Genomic DNA, 17,626 nt, shown 5'->3' with positions numbered 1-17,626 from the left:
TGAGAACCACTGGATCATAGCCTGACCAACCCATGTGCATTCTTCCCTGCTTGAGCTCCTGAACCATGGTCCCAGCCCCTAAACATTCCAGCCAGTGGGGCTAAGCTGGTGTGGTGCAGGAAGGGTAGTATTCTGGCATGGGTAAGTAGCAGATTACTACCCCCCTGGAATAAGGGGAGAATATGACTCCTTCCCAATGCTGCTTCCAGGATCGCACTGCTATACTGCCCCTTACACAGGCTCCGAGGGTGAGCATACAATCTAGCCCTAAATCATTAAAGTATGCTATCAAGCAATAAAGCAGCATGGAAGTGAAAAATCAGTATTTTTCACCATACAAATTAAATCTTGTGTGCCAATGGATTTTATTGAAGTAATCAGAGACAACAACAAGTGCTTTTCTGGGAGATTTGTGCAACTTCCATTTATCTTTAGGCTGCCAAGATGAATAATGAATGTGCTAGACTTTTACTGGTGTCTCACCCATCAAAGCAATATTAGCAGATTTCACTGAATCATGAGGGGGATGTTATTATCTAGACCCTTGTGACATATATTATAGATGTGAGCCCTGCACGGTTCTATTATGGAAGTAAAAGGCAATCTCTGGTAGGTCAGGTTTAGCTTATACATATATTGCACTGATGAGTAAATTGATTTCCTAACATAAAAACTGCCATACTGAGGCAGACCAATGGTTCATCTATCCTATTATCCAGTCTTCCAACAATGGGTGGTGTGAGATGCTTGAGAAGGAATGAACAGAACAGGGCAATTATCAAATGATCCGTACCCTGATGCCAGGCCTAGCTTATGGCAGTCAGAGGTTTCGGGACACCCAGAGCATGGGGTTATCAATTGATGTTTTCAAATGACCAATAACAGCCAACACAATGAATTGCAAATGTGAACAGTTCTGAATCTCCATCACAAATCCATCAGTTTGTTAAAAATATATGAAAACCTGGAGTGTTACCAGACGGATTGTGCAACATTTTGGATTTAGTTTCTGCTTTACTTCTATCCTTTGTTGATATCTTCTGTTGCTCCTGCCCGTTCAAAAGATTTCTAACTCCCCTGTTTCATCTGTATAAGCTATAAGTCTGTCAGCGAGGCTATAGTTTGACATGTTATTCAATAATGGAAGACAGATTTGGTTTTTGTGTGTGTTGGGAATCCTTCTTTTTAAAAATAATAATAAGCCTAGATTTTACACTAACCATTTTTTTCACTGTCTCTGATAATAAGGTTTAATTTCTGTTTTCAGAGAGAGATGGAGATGTTTGCATTCCTATGGTAAAAGAAATAAAGTCCATTCTTAGCCCTGTATTCTGCCACCAGTCCACACAGGAGATTCAACTGGAACGAAAGATGTTCTGCACAAAAATTTATGGCATGCTTAATAAAATGTAAAAATAGGTAGCCATTTCCTGCTGTCAATTTCACCCTTATTATTCACTCAAGTCAATGGGGTTGCACGGATATAAGAGAGAGTGGAATCTGGACCAGGATAGATTATAACAGCAATAAATACTTTGCACTTTTATATAGCTCACTACGTCTGATGATTTAAAAGAGCTTAATATTGGCTCTGAGCATGGGGTATTATTTCCATTTTTCAGAAGGGTGAACTAGGACACAGAGGCCTCTTCGTCCTAGTTCCCCAAGTCTCCATCAGTTTCTCCATCTTTTATTTAAATGGGACTACTCAAGGAGTAAGATACTACTCAATGTAAACAAAGGTAGCACAATCTGGCCCGGGTTAAATGGCCTGCCCAAGCTAGCATGGCAGACAAATCAGTACCGTAATGTACAGTTTAATTTTCAGGTTCTCTAAAACATCCTAGGCAGCTTATTTTCACTTTGCTCTGCTATACAATATAATTAACTGCCTGCAGTAGCAGAGCTGTACGAGCAGCATCCCTGCTGAAGGACACGCCTCACAAGAATCCAGACTGCGTCTTTGCAATCAAGCATTTATTGCAACATGATCCATCCGCCAAAGGCCAAACTCTTCCTTTAATGGGATTGTCATTAAGGATCCCAGGAGTCATGCACATGCATCCAAGGTAGATTTTGACTGCAAGTTCCTTTGCCAGACAAGAATGGCACACAATATGCTATTGCTGAACCTTGCTTCCCTAGAGTTTAGTTGTAGATCTTTGGGAGCTGTTCCCCCCCACCACCCCCCCACCCATAATTTTTGATCCAGATTAAGCAACCTGCCATTGGCTCCACTCCAGTACACTTGTTGTGTACATGAGAGAATCATAAGGCTCAGATCCCCTAATGCTCCAGAAAAGTCAGCTCAGTGCACTTTTGCAGATTTGGGAAAAATATTAAGAAAAGATTTAAGCATCCCCAAGCTCTGGAAAAGCTTGTGCTGGATTCTTCTACCCTTATTCACACTGAGTAGTATCTTACTCCACAAGTCGTCCTTTTGAAGTGAATGGATTTTCTTACGAAGAAAAAACACTATTCAACACAAGAAAATTGAGGTCTGAATATGAGTGGGGTTTTTTTTAACCTGAGGCAGTAGTAAAGAATGGCAGCCAAATTCCAACACTGATGGATTTTGTGAGATTTGTGATAAGTATGATGGGATATGTGACGGCTATGTGTTTCACAGCAGTGAGCCCATGCATTTCCAAGTAGTTAATCCCTAGATCAGTGGTTCCCAGACTTGTTCCACTTCTTGTGCAGGGAAAGCCTCTGGTGGGTCAGACCGGTTTGTTTACATGCCGCGTCCACAGGTTCAGCCGATCGCCGCTCCCAGTGGCCACAGTTCGCTGCTCCAGGCCAATGGGAGCAACAGGTAGTGGTGCGGGCCAAGGGGCATACTGGCCACTGCTTCCAGCAGCTCCCATTGGCCTGGAGCAGCAAACCACGGCCACTGGAAGCCGCGATTGCCGCGTCCGCAGTTTCGGCCAAGTAAACAAACCGGCCCGCCCCACCACGGGCTTTCCCTGCACAAGTGGCAGAACAAGTTTGGGAACCACTGCCCTAGGCTGTAAAGTGACCTATAATCCTGTTGTTTATGGAAGCCAGGAAAAGGACATTTTTAGATATATGAAGCAAGTTAGCACAGTGAGTTCAGTTAGAAGTATTTTTCTGTTAGGAATCTGTACAGAGGAAAATATTGGATCAGCAAAATAGTAAGTAGGCCGTTTGCTTTTGTGCACCGCCAGTTACATATGCTAAATAGTTCATTCTTTTCAAACTACAGTATGGTATATTTATGGTGAGTTGTTCACCAAGAATTTTAACTGTGACCAGCCTGCATGAAATACAGCACAAATAATGCACCTGTCTGACATGCTTTGTCACATTGAGCAGTAGTTTCTTTGTGAATAGCCCCACTGTTGAAATTGGGTTCAATGAGATTACCAACATACTTAGTACAAGGGTGGCAGAATCAGGTCCAATACTATTTTCTAGTGTCTAATTTGCAAACTATGGTCCGGACCCTTAAGCACATGAGCAACTTTACTCAATAAATAAAGTTACCTATTTGCTTCTTTGTTTGCAGGCTCAGGGTCTACAACCTGACATGTTTTACTCTGTTAAACATTACATTGTTGTGTGTGATATATGTGTTTCTTAATAGATCAGAAAGGTGAAGAACTTGCTTATCCACTTCTAGAAAACAAACGTACAGAGATGTAGTTGTTGGCAGTACTGAGTCATGATCTTTATGCAGTGTTCTTTTTCATTTGCAAAACTGACACTTTAAATGTAGCTCCAAGTAATTACAAATCAATTATAACCCATAATTAGGTTACAATTTTTAAGTATATTCATTGCCCTCTAGTTACAGGTATAAATCATCCCACTTTGCTCAAGGTCAGGAGTTCAATAAAGATTATTCAGCCATCCGGTCTAAGTGGTGCTAACTGGAACTAATTATTAATCCGTGGGGATGACAGGGAGTTGATGCTCTCACACGTGATTATTTGTTATCTCTCCCAGGCAATTTCATTCCTCACGCCACTGGCTGTCATTTTTGTGGTGAAAATAATCCGGCGGACAGATAAGACTGAAATTAAAGAAGCCTTCTTAGGTAAAGTAGATTGATTTTTAAGATGGCAAGTGCATAAGAGTTCCTACCGGTGATTGTTCTAATTAGTATTCCAAGCCCTGAAAATGTGGGTGAAATGCTGGTTCCATTGAAGTCAAGAAAATCTTTAAAAAATCTCTCTCTTTTACATACTTTTCTAAGCCTATGAATTCCATGCCTTGTTTCTACATTCTCCTGATCAAATCAGATTGTGGTCCTTGCTGGGTAAGGTAATGAAACTCAGCTGAGATCTTTCTAATGTTGATTGGCTAGAATCTGTGGCAGTCAACTCCTTTATTCTCTATGCCACAGTGGATTCCTGTTTATTTCCAAGTGCAATTTAAGGCAGTGGTGTTAATTTGTAAAGCTCTCTGTGGTCTGGGTCCTTACTGACTACAATAAGAGACCTTCAAATTGTCTCTGTACACTTCACCCTACAAAAGTCTGAGATCAGCCAAAGAACTTTTGCCAATAGTTATGGTTTCAAACATTTGGAGCTTAGTGGCAGGGTATTTGTAGTGAAGAGTCCATGACTGGAATTTTTTGCCCTTTTGCTGGTGAAGCAGAGCTTGAGTTTGTTGATTTTCAGATCATGGGCTAAGACCCATATATTTGCCCAGACTTTTGTCTGTGCTAGACTGGATGTAGAGGGTATTAGTGCTAAAATCAATTTTTGGAAGAGTGGAATTCTCTTGGAGCTTGTTCACCTATTCTGGTGTTATATCAGCTGGAGAAAAGATCTTAGAGATTGTTTTCTGATGCTGCCAGTACTTGGCAGTTTGTTGTTAAATTTATCATGAGCGATGTTTTATTGATGAAAATGTATTTAGTAGGCAGGGGGAACATGCATTTATACATATAAAAATATATAGTCATGGTGCTGGTTTTCATTCTGTCTCTCTCATTTCAAAAGCAAAGGAGCTCTGGATCTGTCTCCATGGTTTGTTCTCCCTCCATGGCTTAGGGATACTTTAGATTGGTATTCTCTATCTTTTTTTTTCTTTCCCTATTTTGGACTGCTGTTACCATTAGCCCTAAAATGCCCAGATAATAAAAAATATCGTCAAAAAAAGACACCAAATCACACAAGACACCACAATTTTAATGTTTTACAAAATATCCCACTGTTCAATATTTGCATAAATTCAAACCTTTTATGTGCTGGTCATATTCAAAGAGATAATTCAGACGCAAAATGGGCATAATCTTCAGCTGGTGTAGATCCACTGACTTTGATGATGCTATGCTGAGTTACACCAGATGGGGATCTGGCCCATTGCATTCTGCCCACAACAAAAAATAAAAAATAAGAAACTGTTATTCTAAACTATTATTTTCTTTTGGAACTCTTTGATTCTGCTGGGAAAATGTTTGAAAATGCTGGTTGTGATTCTCCACTGCTTTGCCCCGGTCTAGCCATTAACATACATGTTAACTGAATGCAGGTCTTAGTTCTCCAGCCACTTACACCGATGGTAGCATTTTATAGCCAGATTCCACTCACTTTGCATAGACGTAAATGGCAACTCAAGATGGAAGGCTGTGTGCAGAATCACACAGTGTAACTCAGGAAATTTCATATATATGTTTCTCGCATTTTATTACCATTCTCTTTAAAGGGAAATACAGTGCTGTGATGCTACTGGTCAAAGGTATTTGATCTTATAGAAAATTTCTATTGAGCACATGCAATCATCATAAAAAACTGAGAGAGTAAGAGATAGCAAATGACCAGAGATGTTGAAAGTAGAAGGTAGGGGACTGTGTTGAACAATACTGCTGTCCTTGGTATCAATTTGTTCCTTTATTTCTGCCAGCAGCCTTGTAAATGGCTGGAAAAACACCTTCCCTCCACCCCTTTCTCTCTCAAAGACCTAGTATTTGATTTTAAAAAAGAGAAAAAAATAGACAAAACTTATGATGTACAGAGCCATCAGGCAAGGATTTTGTGGATACAGAATGATAAGTGCTAGTGAAGTTCTGGAGTACAACAAGTAAGACATCGATGCAACGAGATAATAGCCTGATATCTTCTTCTTCTAGCTTTACTCACATCTATATAGGATTGGCCTATGAGTCCTTCCTCTTCATTCCACTCTTTACATAATAACCTGATATAGGTGTCATAATCAAGTCACATTGCATTGACTGTTCTACGAAAGTAAGAGATCTGCCTGATAGGCTTGCCAAGAAGAAATGCAATGCAATGGTTCTTGCATTACACCATGTAGCTATAACATAGACTGCAGCATTAAAGCAATTTAAATCCAAACAGAAAGGAATATATGAGCCTGATGAAGTCAATGAAAAAGCTTCTGTGGGAGTTAGATCAGGCCCTCTGTGAACACTGGTGAACTTTTCTTAAATACAAATAAAAAGTAGGCTATTTCCATACTATAATGGATTGACATTTAATTAGAAAGTTCCTCATTTATTATTAATTATTATTACTTATTATGTCAGCACTATGGCTGGTTCTTTTTTTTTTTTTTTTTTGCAAAATATATTGTTCCTTTTTTCCCTTTAGCACAACAGAATCAGACCAGGATTATTACCCTGTTCTGCAGTTTACTGTCAGCCAAAACAATGGGGTTATTAAAATCTTTCAGCTATACTGAAGAATCCAATTTCAATCTATGAAAAGTTTCAGTTCATAAATCAAATGCTGTAACACTAGAATTTATAACTTGTTACCTAGGTTGTTGTTGTTCTCTTTGTTCATTTTGTTTTTTAGCTGTTTCCTTGGCTCTCGCTCTGAATGGAGTCTGCACAAATACTATTAAATTAATAGTGGGGAGGTAAGTCTTGTCATGTTCTAAGTGATGGCTTAAACTGTCAAATTAAGATTGTCTATCTATAATCCATTTTAATATAAAGACTAAGCAAGGCTCCAGAACACATTGGATTAGCAGAGATTCCTGTTACCCTGTCCTCACCCCCGGAAAAGATGGCGCATATCGTCATTATGTGACATATGACTGGCAGGATTCTTTGCTGTCAGCTTTTGGAGTTTGTGTGGCAGGTAGACTAGTTTGAAGATCCAGACAAGCAAGAAAAGGTGTAAATTGAAATCTATACATTTTACTGGTGTCACATAAGGGGAACAGTCACAGTGTGCGGGGGTTTAGCTGCCAGTTCCCACTAGCACAACAAAATTTAAATCAATTCATGGTTCTGCATTTCAAGTATACATGCTACTGTCCATGAGATCTTCCATCAGTAGCAGCATCCATCAGGATTACCGAACTCAGGAGTCCATTACCAATGGACTCCTGAAAGGGCTGTCTCATATGGTTTCAGGAGTGGAGCATACAAAGTATCTCTGCTTATATTTTGACACGCATCCTGCTCCACCCCAACACTGCTCTGCAGGCACTCATAATACTTAGCACTTTTCACTTTAAAAGTGTTTTACAAACATAACTAACTGATCCTCACAAGAGCCCTGGGAGGCGGGTAAGCATCACTAGTTCCATTCTACACATAGGGAAATGGAAGCGGAGAAGTTAATTGACTTGTCCCAGGAGTCAAGCCCAGATCCTCATAAGTATTTAAGTGCCTGACTCCCATTGAAGTGACTGGCAGTTAGGTGCCTAAATGCCACTGAGGATCTGAACCTCAGCATCTGGACTGGGATTAGAATTCTGTAGTTCCTTGATCCCAGTTCTTTAGTCTAACCAGCAGGCCATACCTCCTCTTATAGTAACAGGTAAGGGTGCTACTGAGCAGAGTCAACAAGCCCTGTGCAACCCCGTGGAACATGTGTGGTAATTATTGCTCTATTGGATAGCCTGCTTGATCACTGAGCATGATGAGCAGGTTGACTGAGTTATGGGATATGCAATGCGTAGCCCTGCATATTCCCTTTCAGGATCGAGCCTATACATGTCCATCAGGAATGAGCCTGTCAGAAAGCAGAGATGCCACCATCCAGCGGCTGCTAGCACACTCTGCTGGAAGTTTTCCTACAGACAGCATGTGTGCAAAAGTTTGGCAGGAAGGAAGGAATAAAGAAACATATCTATTGCTACCACATGCAGAATAAAAAGAAGGAAGTAAACTCTCTTTATGTGATAGTCAGTAAATTTAATAATCACTTTGAGGTTCATTTATAACTACAGCTCTTATATTTCAAATGTCCATGGTGTTTTTTGTAGACCTCGTCCCGATTTCTTTTACCGCTGCTTTCCAGATGGAGTAATAAACTCTGAAATGCACTGCACAGGTGATCCAGATCTGGTGTCCGAAGGCAGAAAGAGTTTTCCCAGTATCCACTCTTCCTGTAAGTTCGTTCAAATACCACTCATCTTTGGCAATGTTATCCTCATCTATGTGTTAGCATTGCTATTTCTGATGGATCATGCACCTGGTTTTAGCTGGAGGGAACAGTACTTTTGTAGAAAACACCTGGCTTGAACTTTTTGACATTACCCCTTTTAAACACTTAGGCTCTGGTTCTGTGACCCTTTCTTATCTTGAGCACTACCTCACTCCACAGGCCATCCCATTCAATTCATCCAGACTGTCTGTAGAGTAAGGAACTGCTCAAGGTGAGAGAGGATGACAGAATTGAGAACTGTATGTAAGATTTGTGTCACAGGTTTCCAGCATTATGGGACCCCAACCTCTGACTGGGGCAGGGGAAGGTGTCTACAAATATTAAATTGTGTTTTATTTCATTAGTTATATTCAAATGAAATATGCTTGAATTGAGCAGGAGTTGATTAATTTATTTATTGAGTTTTGAAAAAATTGCAAATAATGCATCGTTAGTTCTTTTTTAGCACTACTTCATGAACACAAAGTTGAGTCATTAAGGTGGCTTATCTGTACAGGTTGACATTTATCCGTATCTTTACATTTTCACAGTGATGTTTCCTTACAGTATTCCATATCCTAGAGTTTTTACTTTTGTTTCAGTGTCATGGGCTGGACTGTGAGGGGACAGAGGGCTGTAAAAGGGAATAAGACTGCTTCCCCATCCTTACATTCTTGTCTAGTGTCAAAGCACACACAGGGATAAGTACGAGCTGTGTGCTCATTCCAAGGAGGTAGATGGGGAGCTTTGACTCCACCCCTAATGTGCTAGCACAGATGATTCCTCACATAATGGGAGGCAGTAAATCAGTAGCAAATTACTATCCGCTGGAGTATAGCGGGAATTGAGGCACAGTTCTTTCCATTCGCTGCTCCTAGAACAGTGTAGCTTCTCACCACCCCATCAATAGGGCTTGTGGCAGGCTCACAATCTAGCTCATATATGGTGAGCAGTGCATGGGAGAACTGGAGGTCCTGGTGATGTCAAGGAATTATGACGTGATTGGAATAACAGAGGCTTGGTGGGATAACTCACATGACTGGAATACTGTCATGGATGGTTATAAACTGTTCAGGAAGGACAGGCAGGGCAGAAAAGGTGAGGGAGTAGCACTGTATGTAAGGGAGCAGTATGACTGCTCAGAGCTCTGGTACGAAACTGCAGAAAAACCTGAGCGTCTCTGGATTAAGTTTAGAAGTGTGAGCAACAAGAGTGATGTAGTGGTGGGAGTCTGCTATAGACCACCGGACCAGGGGGACGAGGTGGATGAGGCTTTCTTCCGGCAACTCGCAGAAGCTACTAGATCGCATGCCCTGGTTCTCATAGGTGACTTTAATTTTCCTGATATCTGCTGGGAGAGCAATACAGCGGTGCATAGACAATCCAGGAAGTTTTTGGAAAGCGTAGGGGACAATTTCCTGGTGCAAGTGCTAGAGGAGCCAACTAGGGGGGGAGCTTTTCTTGACCTGCTGCTCACAAACAGGGAAGAATTAGTGGGGGAAGCAAAAGTGGATGGGAACCTGGGAGGCAGTGACCATGAGTTGGTTGAGTTCAGGATCCTGACATAGGGAAGAAAGGTAAGCAGCAGGATATGGACCCTGGACTTCAGGAAAGCAGACTTTGACTCCCTCAGGGAACGAATGAGTAGGATCCCCGGGGGACTAACATGAAGGGGAAAGGAGTCCAGGAGAACTGGCTGTATTTCAAAGAATCCCTGTTGAGGTTACAGGGACAAACCATCCCGATGAGATAATAGAAAGAATAGTAAATATGGCAGGCGACCAGCTTGGCTTAACGGTGAAATCCTAGCGGATCTTAAACATAAAAAAGAAGCTTACAAGAAGTGGAAGGTTGGACATATAACCAGGGAAGAGTATAAAAATATTGCTCGGGCATGTAGGAATGAAATCAGGAGGGTCAAATCGCACCTGGAGCTGCAGCTAGCAAGAGATGTCAAGAGTAACAAGAAGGGTTTCTTCAGGTATGTTGGCAACAAGAAGAAAGCCAAGGAAAGTGTGGGCCCCTTACTGACTGAGGGAGGCAACCTAGTGACAGAGGATGTGGAAAAAGCTAATGTGCTCAATGCTTTTTTTGCCTCTGCCTTCACTAACAAGGACAGCTCCCAGACTGCTGCGCTGGGCATCACAACATGGGGAAGAGATGTCCAGCCCTCTTTGGAGAAAGAGGTGGTTAGGGACTATTTAGAGAAGCTGGACGTGCACAAGTCCACGGGGCCGGACGAGTTGCATCCGAGAGTGCTAAAGGAAATGGCGGCTGTGATTGCAGAGCCATTGGCCATTATCTTTGAAAACTCGTGGCGAACGGGGGAAGTCCCAGATGACTGGAAAAAGGCTAATGTAGTGCCAATCTTTAAAAAAGGGAAGAAGGAGGATCCTGGGAACTACAGGCTAGTTAGCCTCACCTCAGTCCCTGGAAAAATCATGGAGCAGGTCCTCAAGGAATCAATCCTGAAGCACTTACATGAGAGGAAAGTGATCAGGAACAGTCAGCATGGATTCACCAAGGAAAGGTCATGCCAGACTAATCTAATTGCCTTCTATGATGAGATTACTGGTTCTGTGGATGAAGGGAAAGCAGTGGATGTATTGTTTCTTGACTTTAGCAAAGCTTTTGACACGGTCTCCCACAGTATTCTTGTCAGCAAGATGTAAAGAAGTACGGGCTGGATGAATGCACTATAAGGTGGGTAGAAAGTTGGCTAGATTGTCGGGCTCAACGGGTAGTGATCAATGGCTCCATGTCTAGTTGGCAGCTGGTGTCAAGTGGAGTGCCCCAGGGGTCGGTCCTGGGGCCGGTTTTGTTCAATATCTTCATAAATGATCTGGAGGATGGCGTGGATTGCACTCTCAGCAAATTTGCAGATGATACTAAACTGGGAGGAGTGGTAGATACGCTGGAGGGCAGGGATAGGATACAGAGGGACGTAGACAAATTGGAGGATTGGGCCAAAAGAAATCTGATGAGGTTCAATAAGGATAAGTGCAGGGTCCTGCACTTAGGATGAAAGAACCCAATGCACAGCTACAGACTAGGGACCAAATGGCTAGGCAGCAGTTCTGTGGAAAAGGACGTAGGGGTGACAGTGGATGAGAAGCTGGATATGAGTCAGCAGTGCCAAGAAGGCCAATGGCATTTTGGGATGTATAAGTAGGGGCATAGCGAGCAGATTGAGGGACGTGATCGTTCCCCTCTATTCGACATTGGTGAGGCCTCATCTGGAGTACTGTGTCCAGTTTTGGGCCCCACACTACAAGAAAGATGTGGATAAATTGGAGAGAGTCCAGCGAAGGGCAACAAAAATGATTAGGGGTCTGGAACACATGACTTATGAGAAGAGACTGAGGGAACTGGGATTGTTTAGTCTGCAGAAGAGAAGAATGAGGGGGGATTTGATAGCTGCTTTCAACTACCTGAGAGGTGGTTCCAGAGAGGATGGTTCTAGACTATTCTCAGTGGTAGAAGAGGACAGGACAAGGAGTAATGGTCTCAAGTTGCAGTGGGGGAGGTTTAGGTTGGATATTAGGAAAAACTTTTTCACTCGGAGGGTGGTGAAACACTGGAATGCGTTGCCTAGGGAGGTGGTAGAATCTCCTTTCTTAGAAGTTTCTAAGGTCAGGCTTGACAAAGCCCTGGCTGGGATGATTTAATTGGGGATTGGTCCTGCTGTGAGCAGGGGGTTGGACTAGATGACCTCCTGAGATCCCTTCCAACCCTGATATTCTATGATTCTATGTGTATAGTACATGATATGTCACGTTCAAGTAACTTGAAGTAGTTGCAATACATCCCCAGATGGTGGTTCCTTACATCTGGTTGCAATCAGCTTGGTTCAGCATAGTGAAAAATTACACCTATACAGATTTTGATAACTGCATGCTTACTTCAAGTACTGTAAATATACAGAGATGTACTAATAAGGGACCTGTGCTGAGCGCATATTAAAAATATAGCACCACGTCTATAGAATAATGTTCAACACTAATGTTATGTGAATTACAGTGTCCCTTCCCCATGCTGGAACATATTTCAGTATAAATTGGGGGCTGCAAAGCTTAGGTACTAGAGGACATTCAGTGTACTTTTCCCCAGAGGCTAAGAACATCATGGCTGTAATGTGCTCCGGTCTGTATTGTCGCACAGCCCAGGAGCCGACCACTGTTCCCATACCAAGATTCCCTGTCATATAGCAAAGTACATTATTGATGTGCCCCGGGCCAGAGTGTATATTTGGGATCGATTTTTTTAAAAACTAGGTTGGATCTGTAAGCAATGAGTTGTAAATTGACTTTATGCAACATCAGTAGGGGTACAGACCAAAATTCTGAGAACACCTTTTTCCTTCATCGGTTAACATAACTTTATTATACAGTTTAGATTATTATATTTCTAACCACAAAACCTTTTATTACGAAGTGATACGACTGAGAGGATATTATATACACAGCAATTTGTATCTGTTGGTAATCCTGTGCTAAAGTGCAGCAGTTCGGAAATTGCTACAAATCCTTAGTTGTTTCCAATTTGATGCCATTATATGGCAGTGTTGTATGCTCTGAAGACTCAGAAAGCAGTTTATAATAAATATTTTATTTCCACACAGGAAAAAGAAACTATTCTAAGATTACATTTTTACTTCGGTACCCACCAAACTTTCTACATAGCAAGGGGTATCCAGATTATAGGATTAACAAGTGTTTATAAAATTAAATTTAAAAAATCATAATCATTGTAAATTAATTTCCTTGCTGCCACTTCATCCTTAACTTACTCCATGAGGCGTAAGTGTGGCAAGCAGCAAACATCATGTAAAATGCAGCATCACATCATGTTCTTGGTGTGATTTAAGCACTGGGACAGGTTACTTAGTAAGACTGTGGAATCCCCATCATTGGAGGGTTTTAAGAACAAGACAAACATCTGTTAGGGATGGTCATGTATATTTAAGACTGTCTCAGTGCAGGAGGAAGGATTAGATTAACTCTTTAAGTCCCTTCCAGTTCTACATTTCTATGTTTCTATGAGTTGTTCTCTTTAGAGCTGTTACTACAGCTATACATTTCCTGGTTTTCTTCTGTGTAACATGGTGAACTCCCCACACAACTCCTAACAAAAACCACACACTCATCCTAGAGTCAGAATGCTAACCCTCCTGTGTTTTGGTGTTATTAATATAAAGTTATTTCCAAAATTACCAAAGAGCCAAGCCTAAGACTTCTCCCTAGGTTGGCCACACCAACCCAATGATTTACTAGTAATTAACCAGCAGCTCCGTGCCTGGACCTAAAACCTGCCAGCAGGATAGGACAACAGGAGAATCCATCCAACCTGTTACAGATGTGTAAACCTAGCTCTTAGGGCCAAATTCTAGTCTCACTTACACCATTGTAAATCCAGAGAAACTCCTCTGACATTAGTGGAATTGCACCATATTTACAAAGGGGTAAGTGGAAACAGGATTTAGTGTTGCATTAGCTCCTTCAATGTTATGTTCCCTGGCAGCTTCTGTGCTGTAACGTGTAGAATGGATGGAACAGTACTGAAGGTGAGTTTTACCCCATGTCCCTTTCCTTTTAGGCTGCATCAAAGAAGCTTATAGTTTTTCCTATGGTTTCATGTTTTTCTGGTAGTAAACATATATCACTTACCCTGGGAGGAATGAAAGTTGACATAATAAACCATAGCATCTCTCTTGGAACGATAATTAAAAGTAGCCCACGGCAGTTTGGCATTTCCTCTTTCATTTGGTCTTATGAAAGAAATAAATCACAAGTGAAAGTAACATGCTGCTCAGAAGCTGGTAAAGAGAGATTAAAAGCCTCAGTCAAAAGCTATTTTCATTTTCAAACCAGCATGCTTGCGAGTATTCCTTGGCCAGGCTGTCAATCAAAAGCCTTGTTGTACAAGGATCTGATACTGGATCCAGGCAGACAAGACTTTTGACAAGAAAATTTGTTTGTTGTGGCTGTGGTGCTACATAGATGCAGAGCAAGGTCGGTCACACTGACAGATCATCAATGGAGGAACCTGTAACAAGTGCAGTAACACCATGTTGAATGCCACCCTACTTGTACTCTGAGGTTAACTGGTGGCTCTTGCGAGGCTTGCTTCTGCACTTGGAGAGTTGGACAAGTTTTATGATGCTTAAGCTGCCTGGCTATAAGTATGTATCCCATAAAAACCTGATTCTCCCTGGCAGGGATGCAAACTGCTAGGAAGTTGTAATTTGCTTACGTCAAGTCAGAAAATGATGCCACTTACAGAAAACCCTTTCCAGAGTCATATCACTGCAGAGTACAACTAATGAGAGCCAATCATATGACTTCACTAAAGGAAGCACCATTTTCAGGTCTGATATTTCCTGGAGTGATGTGATTAAGAATGATAGTGCATTACGCAGGATAAAAACTGGGCTCATGTTACTTTGTTATAAGGGGTAGATAAGTCACGTATGGTGGTAACCCTGCTCAGGGGGGTTAGAAGATCAGCAAAATTTCCAAGCATCCTCCCATGCATCTTTCTATGCTGTGTGTCTGTGTTTGGGGGGAGGGAGGGGTTGCTGTGGTGGGTGGTGGGTGGGTTGCAAGCATCTGTATAGAGGATGAGGGTCCAGGTCCTTAATGTTAAAAAAAAAAATTGTACCTAGGGTAGAGTGAGACGGTTGGGGGAAGCGCATTGTGTTGGATTCTGCTTCTGGTTTGGTCTTTCTTGCTGATTAAGGTCAGGAAGGAAGTGGGCACCAGAGAATTCTTGCAGTCACAGATGTGTTATGTTGGTCATCTGTGATTCCAGTGAGACTGTACATGAAGTAAGTTACTTCTCTAAGTGTGTAAGAGTGTCAAACTGATGCCCTACTTTGAAGGTACCCTTATCATACAGGAGGGTGTTTAAACAGGGTAAAGGATTTGACTACTTTATTTTGCAGTTGAACTCAAAAGCTGGTGACAGCAAGAGCTAGAAGCACGTAAAGTCTTTTTTTCATTGTAAAATACGTTTCACTGCTTCTTGCAAGCAGTGTAGAATTATTTTTAAGTGCATCTGGAAGGTTTATGCAGCTTGGATACTTTTTTTTTAATCTCCCCCAATTTAACTTTCCAGGTTGAGTGGCTTTTTCTTCTTGTGTACAAGAAATAGTCTAAATAAATGACAAAAGTCACCTTCTTTTTGAGCAGCTTGATGGTACTTAATGGGAATGCCAAGAAGCTAAGCATCTTTGTAGTAAAGATTTTGGAGGCCAGTAGTAGGGTTGTTTACAATTTTAGAATTTAATATCACTACTCTGTGGTTACTGTATTAATTTATGAAGAAATGGAATAATATATAAAAGCATCACATGCTGTGTTTGTGCTGCAGTAGTTTGGCAGACACAATCTTGAGTAAGAGTGGAGAGATTATAGTTTATCTCTGTATTTGGAACTGTAGAGATCACTACAGGAGTACTGTATCCAGTCCTGGTGTCCACAGTTCAGGAAGGATGGTAAATTGGAGAGGGTTCATAAAAGCCACAAGAATGAATAAAGAATTGGAAAACACTTCCTAAAGTGAAAGACTCTGAGCTCAATCTGTTTATCGTAACAAATAAAAGGTTAAGGGGTGATTTGATCTTCATTAATACCTACAGAGAGAACAGAAATTTGATAGTCAGCTCTTCAATCTAGCAGAGAAAGGTAGAATATGATCCAATATGATCCAATACGATCCAGTGAGCTGAAAGTTGAAGTCAGGCAAATTCAGAATGAAAATTAGGTGGAAATTTTTTAACAGTGAGAGTAATAAACCATTGGAACGCCTTACCAAAGGTTGTGGTGGCGTTTTCTATCACAACCTATTTTTAAATCAAGACTAGATTCTCAAAGGTATGTTCTAGTTCTAGGAATTAATTCAGTGAAGTCCTAGGGCCTGTGTTTTACAGGAAGTCAGACTAATTGATCACGATTCCTTCTGTCCTTATAATCTATGAATAGTCACCAGCAGAGGCAAAACACACTGTGACTGTCATAGTGGAAAGACACCAAATTGAATTTACCCATAAACATAATAAAATTCTCCTGATTCAGTGCCAGGAAAAAAGTGCTGCAGTATTGTTAAAACTTCAGAGACTGAGTTAGGACTAACCCCAAGTGCTGAGGTGGTTTGCCAATGGGCATGTGGGCAATATTCTGTCCATCCATTCCGATAAGCAGGCAAAGCACTGAAATATACAGGTGGCAGGAATCTTGTACAGTCAACACCTTTGTGTTCTCACAAGGATGGAAGGACTGCTAGGATGGTGGGCACAGAGCAACATGTACCAGTCCTGAGAATGACCCTTTACGTATTTGGAAATTTTGGTACCTGCCAACATTTGGGAAACCATAGGTTATTCTTCTCCTTTATTCAAGAGCAAACACAACCACTCTGACACCAAGTAAGGTAAAATAGGATGAATTTCTCCACAAACAAATATTATATTTCTTAGATAAGCAAATCATACAATAAATCATCACACTGGCATTGACTCAGGGCAGCTATATTGGAAACTAATTATATGCCAATGTTCGAATATTTACAGCTTTGAAGGAGCACACACCTGTTAACAGCTGGCTGAGAAGTAGCACTGGCTACTGCTGAAAACTGCTGTCCTTTCCTCTCTGATGGAGGGATAGGTACTGGGAAGTGCCTCTGTTGCATGAACGGTCTGTGTTCTCCAATGGTTTCCTTTTTCTAAACTCTTGATTGAGGCTTTTGTAAATGATGGGCCAGATCCAGAGCTCACTGCAGACAATGGACTTCAATAGATACTGCTGGATTAGATCCTTTAGACCAGGGGTCTCAAACACGCTACCCGGAGGCCGCATGCGGCCCACGGAGTTATTTCCTATGGCCCGCCAAGCTCCCCTCACCCCCCGCTTCCCCTCCCCAGCATGCTGCGTCCCTGCTCCTCCGCTGACCTCCCAGTGCTTTCCTGCCACCAAACAGCTGTTTGGCGGCACTTAGGACTTTCCAGGAGGGAGCGGGGAGGGGAGTGGGGACGTGGCATGCTCAGGGGAGGAGGCAGAGAAGAGGCAGGGATTTGGGGAAGGGGTTGGAATAGGGGCAGGGAGCGGGCAGAGTTGAGGCAGGGACTTTGGGGAAGGGGTTGGAATGGGGTCAGGGAAGGGGTGGGAAGAGGCGGGGCGGGGCCTCATGGAAGGTTTCAGCGATGCGGCCCTCGGACCAATGTACTAGTCCTCATGTGGCCCTCGTGGTGATTC

The 17,626-nt window shown here is 41.9% G+C and overlaps 1 protein-coding gene across 1 annotated transcript in view; it reads left to right on the top strand.

Moving 5' to 3' along the window:
- Window positions 1-17,626, top strand: part of PLPP4 (phospholipid phosphatase 4) — a 97,797-nt gene that overhangs the window by 37,088 nt on the left and 43,083 nt on the right. Inside the window, exons 3-5 of the mRNA XM_073354964.1 lie at window positions 3,970-4,060; window positions 6,792-6,855; window positions 8,215-8,339. Of these exons, the coding sequence (XP_073211065.1) occupies window positions 3,970-4,060; window positions 6,792-6,855; window positions 8,215-8,339 (280 nt within the window). The remainder of the gene's footprint in view (window positions 1-3,969; window positions 4,061-6,791; window positions 6,856-8,214; window positions 8,340-17,626) is intronic.

This window comes from Lepidochelys kempii, chromosome 7 (assembly GCF_965140265.1).
Source record: "Lepidochelys kempii isolate rLepKem1 chromosome 7, rLepKem1.hap2, whole genome shotgun sequence".
NCBI classification, from domain to species: Eukaryota; Metazoa; Chordata; order Testudines; family Cheloniidae; genus Lepidochelys; species Lepidochelys kempii.
This window is presented reverse-complemented; position numbering and strand designations above follow the sequence as displayed.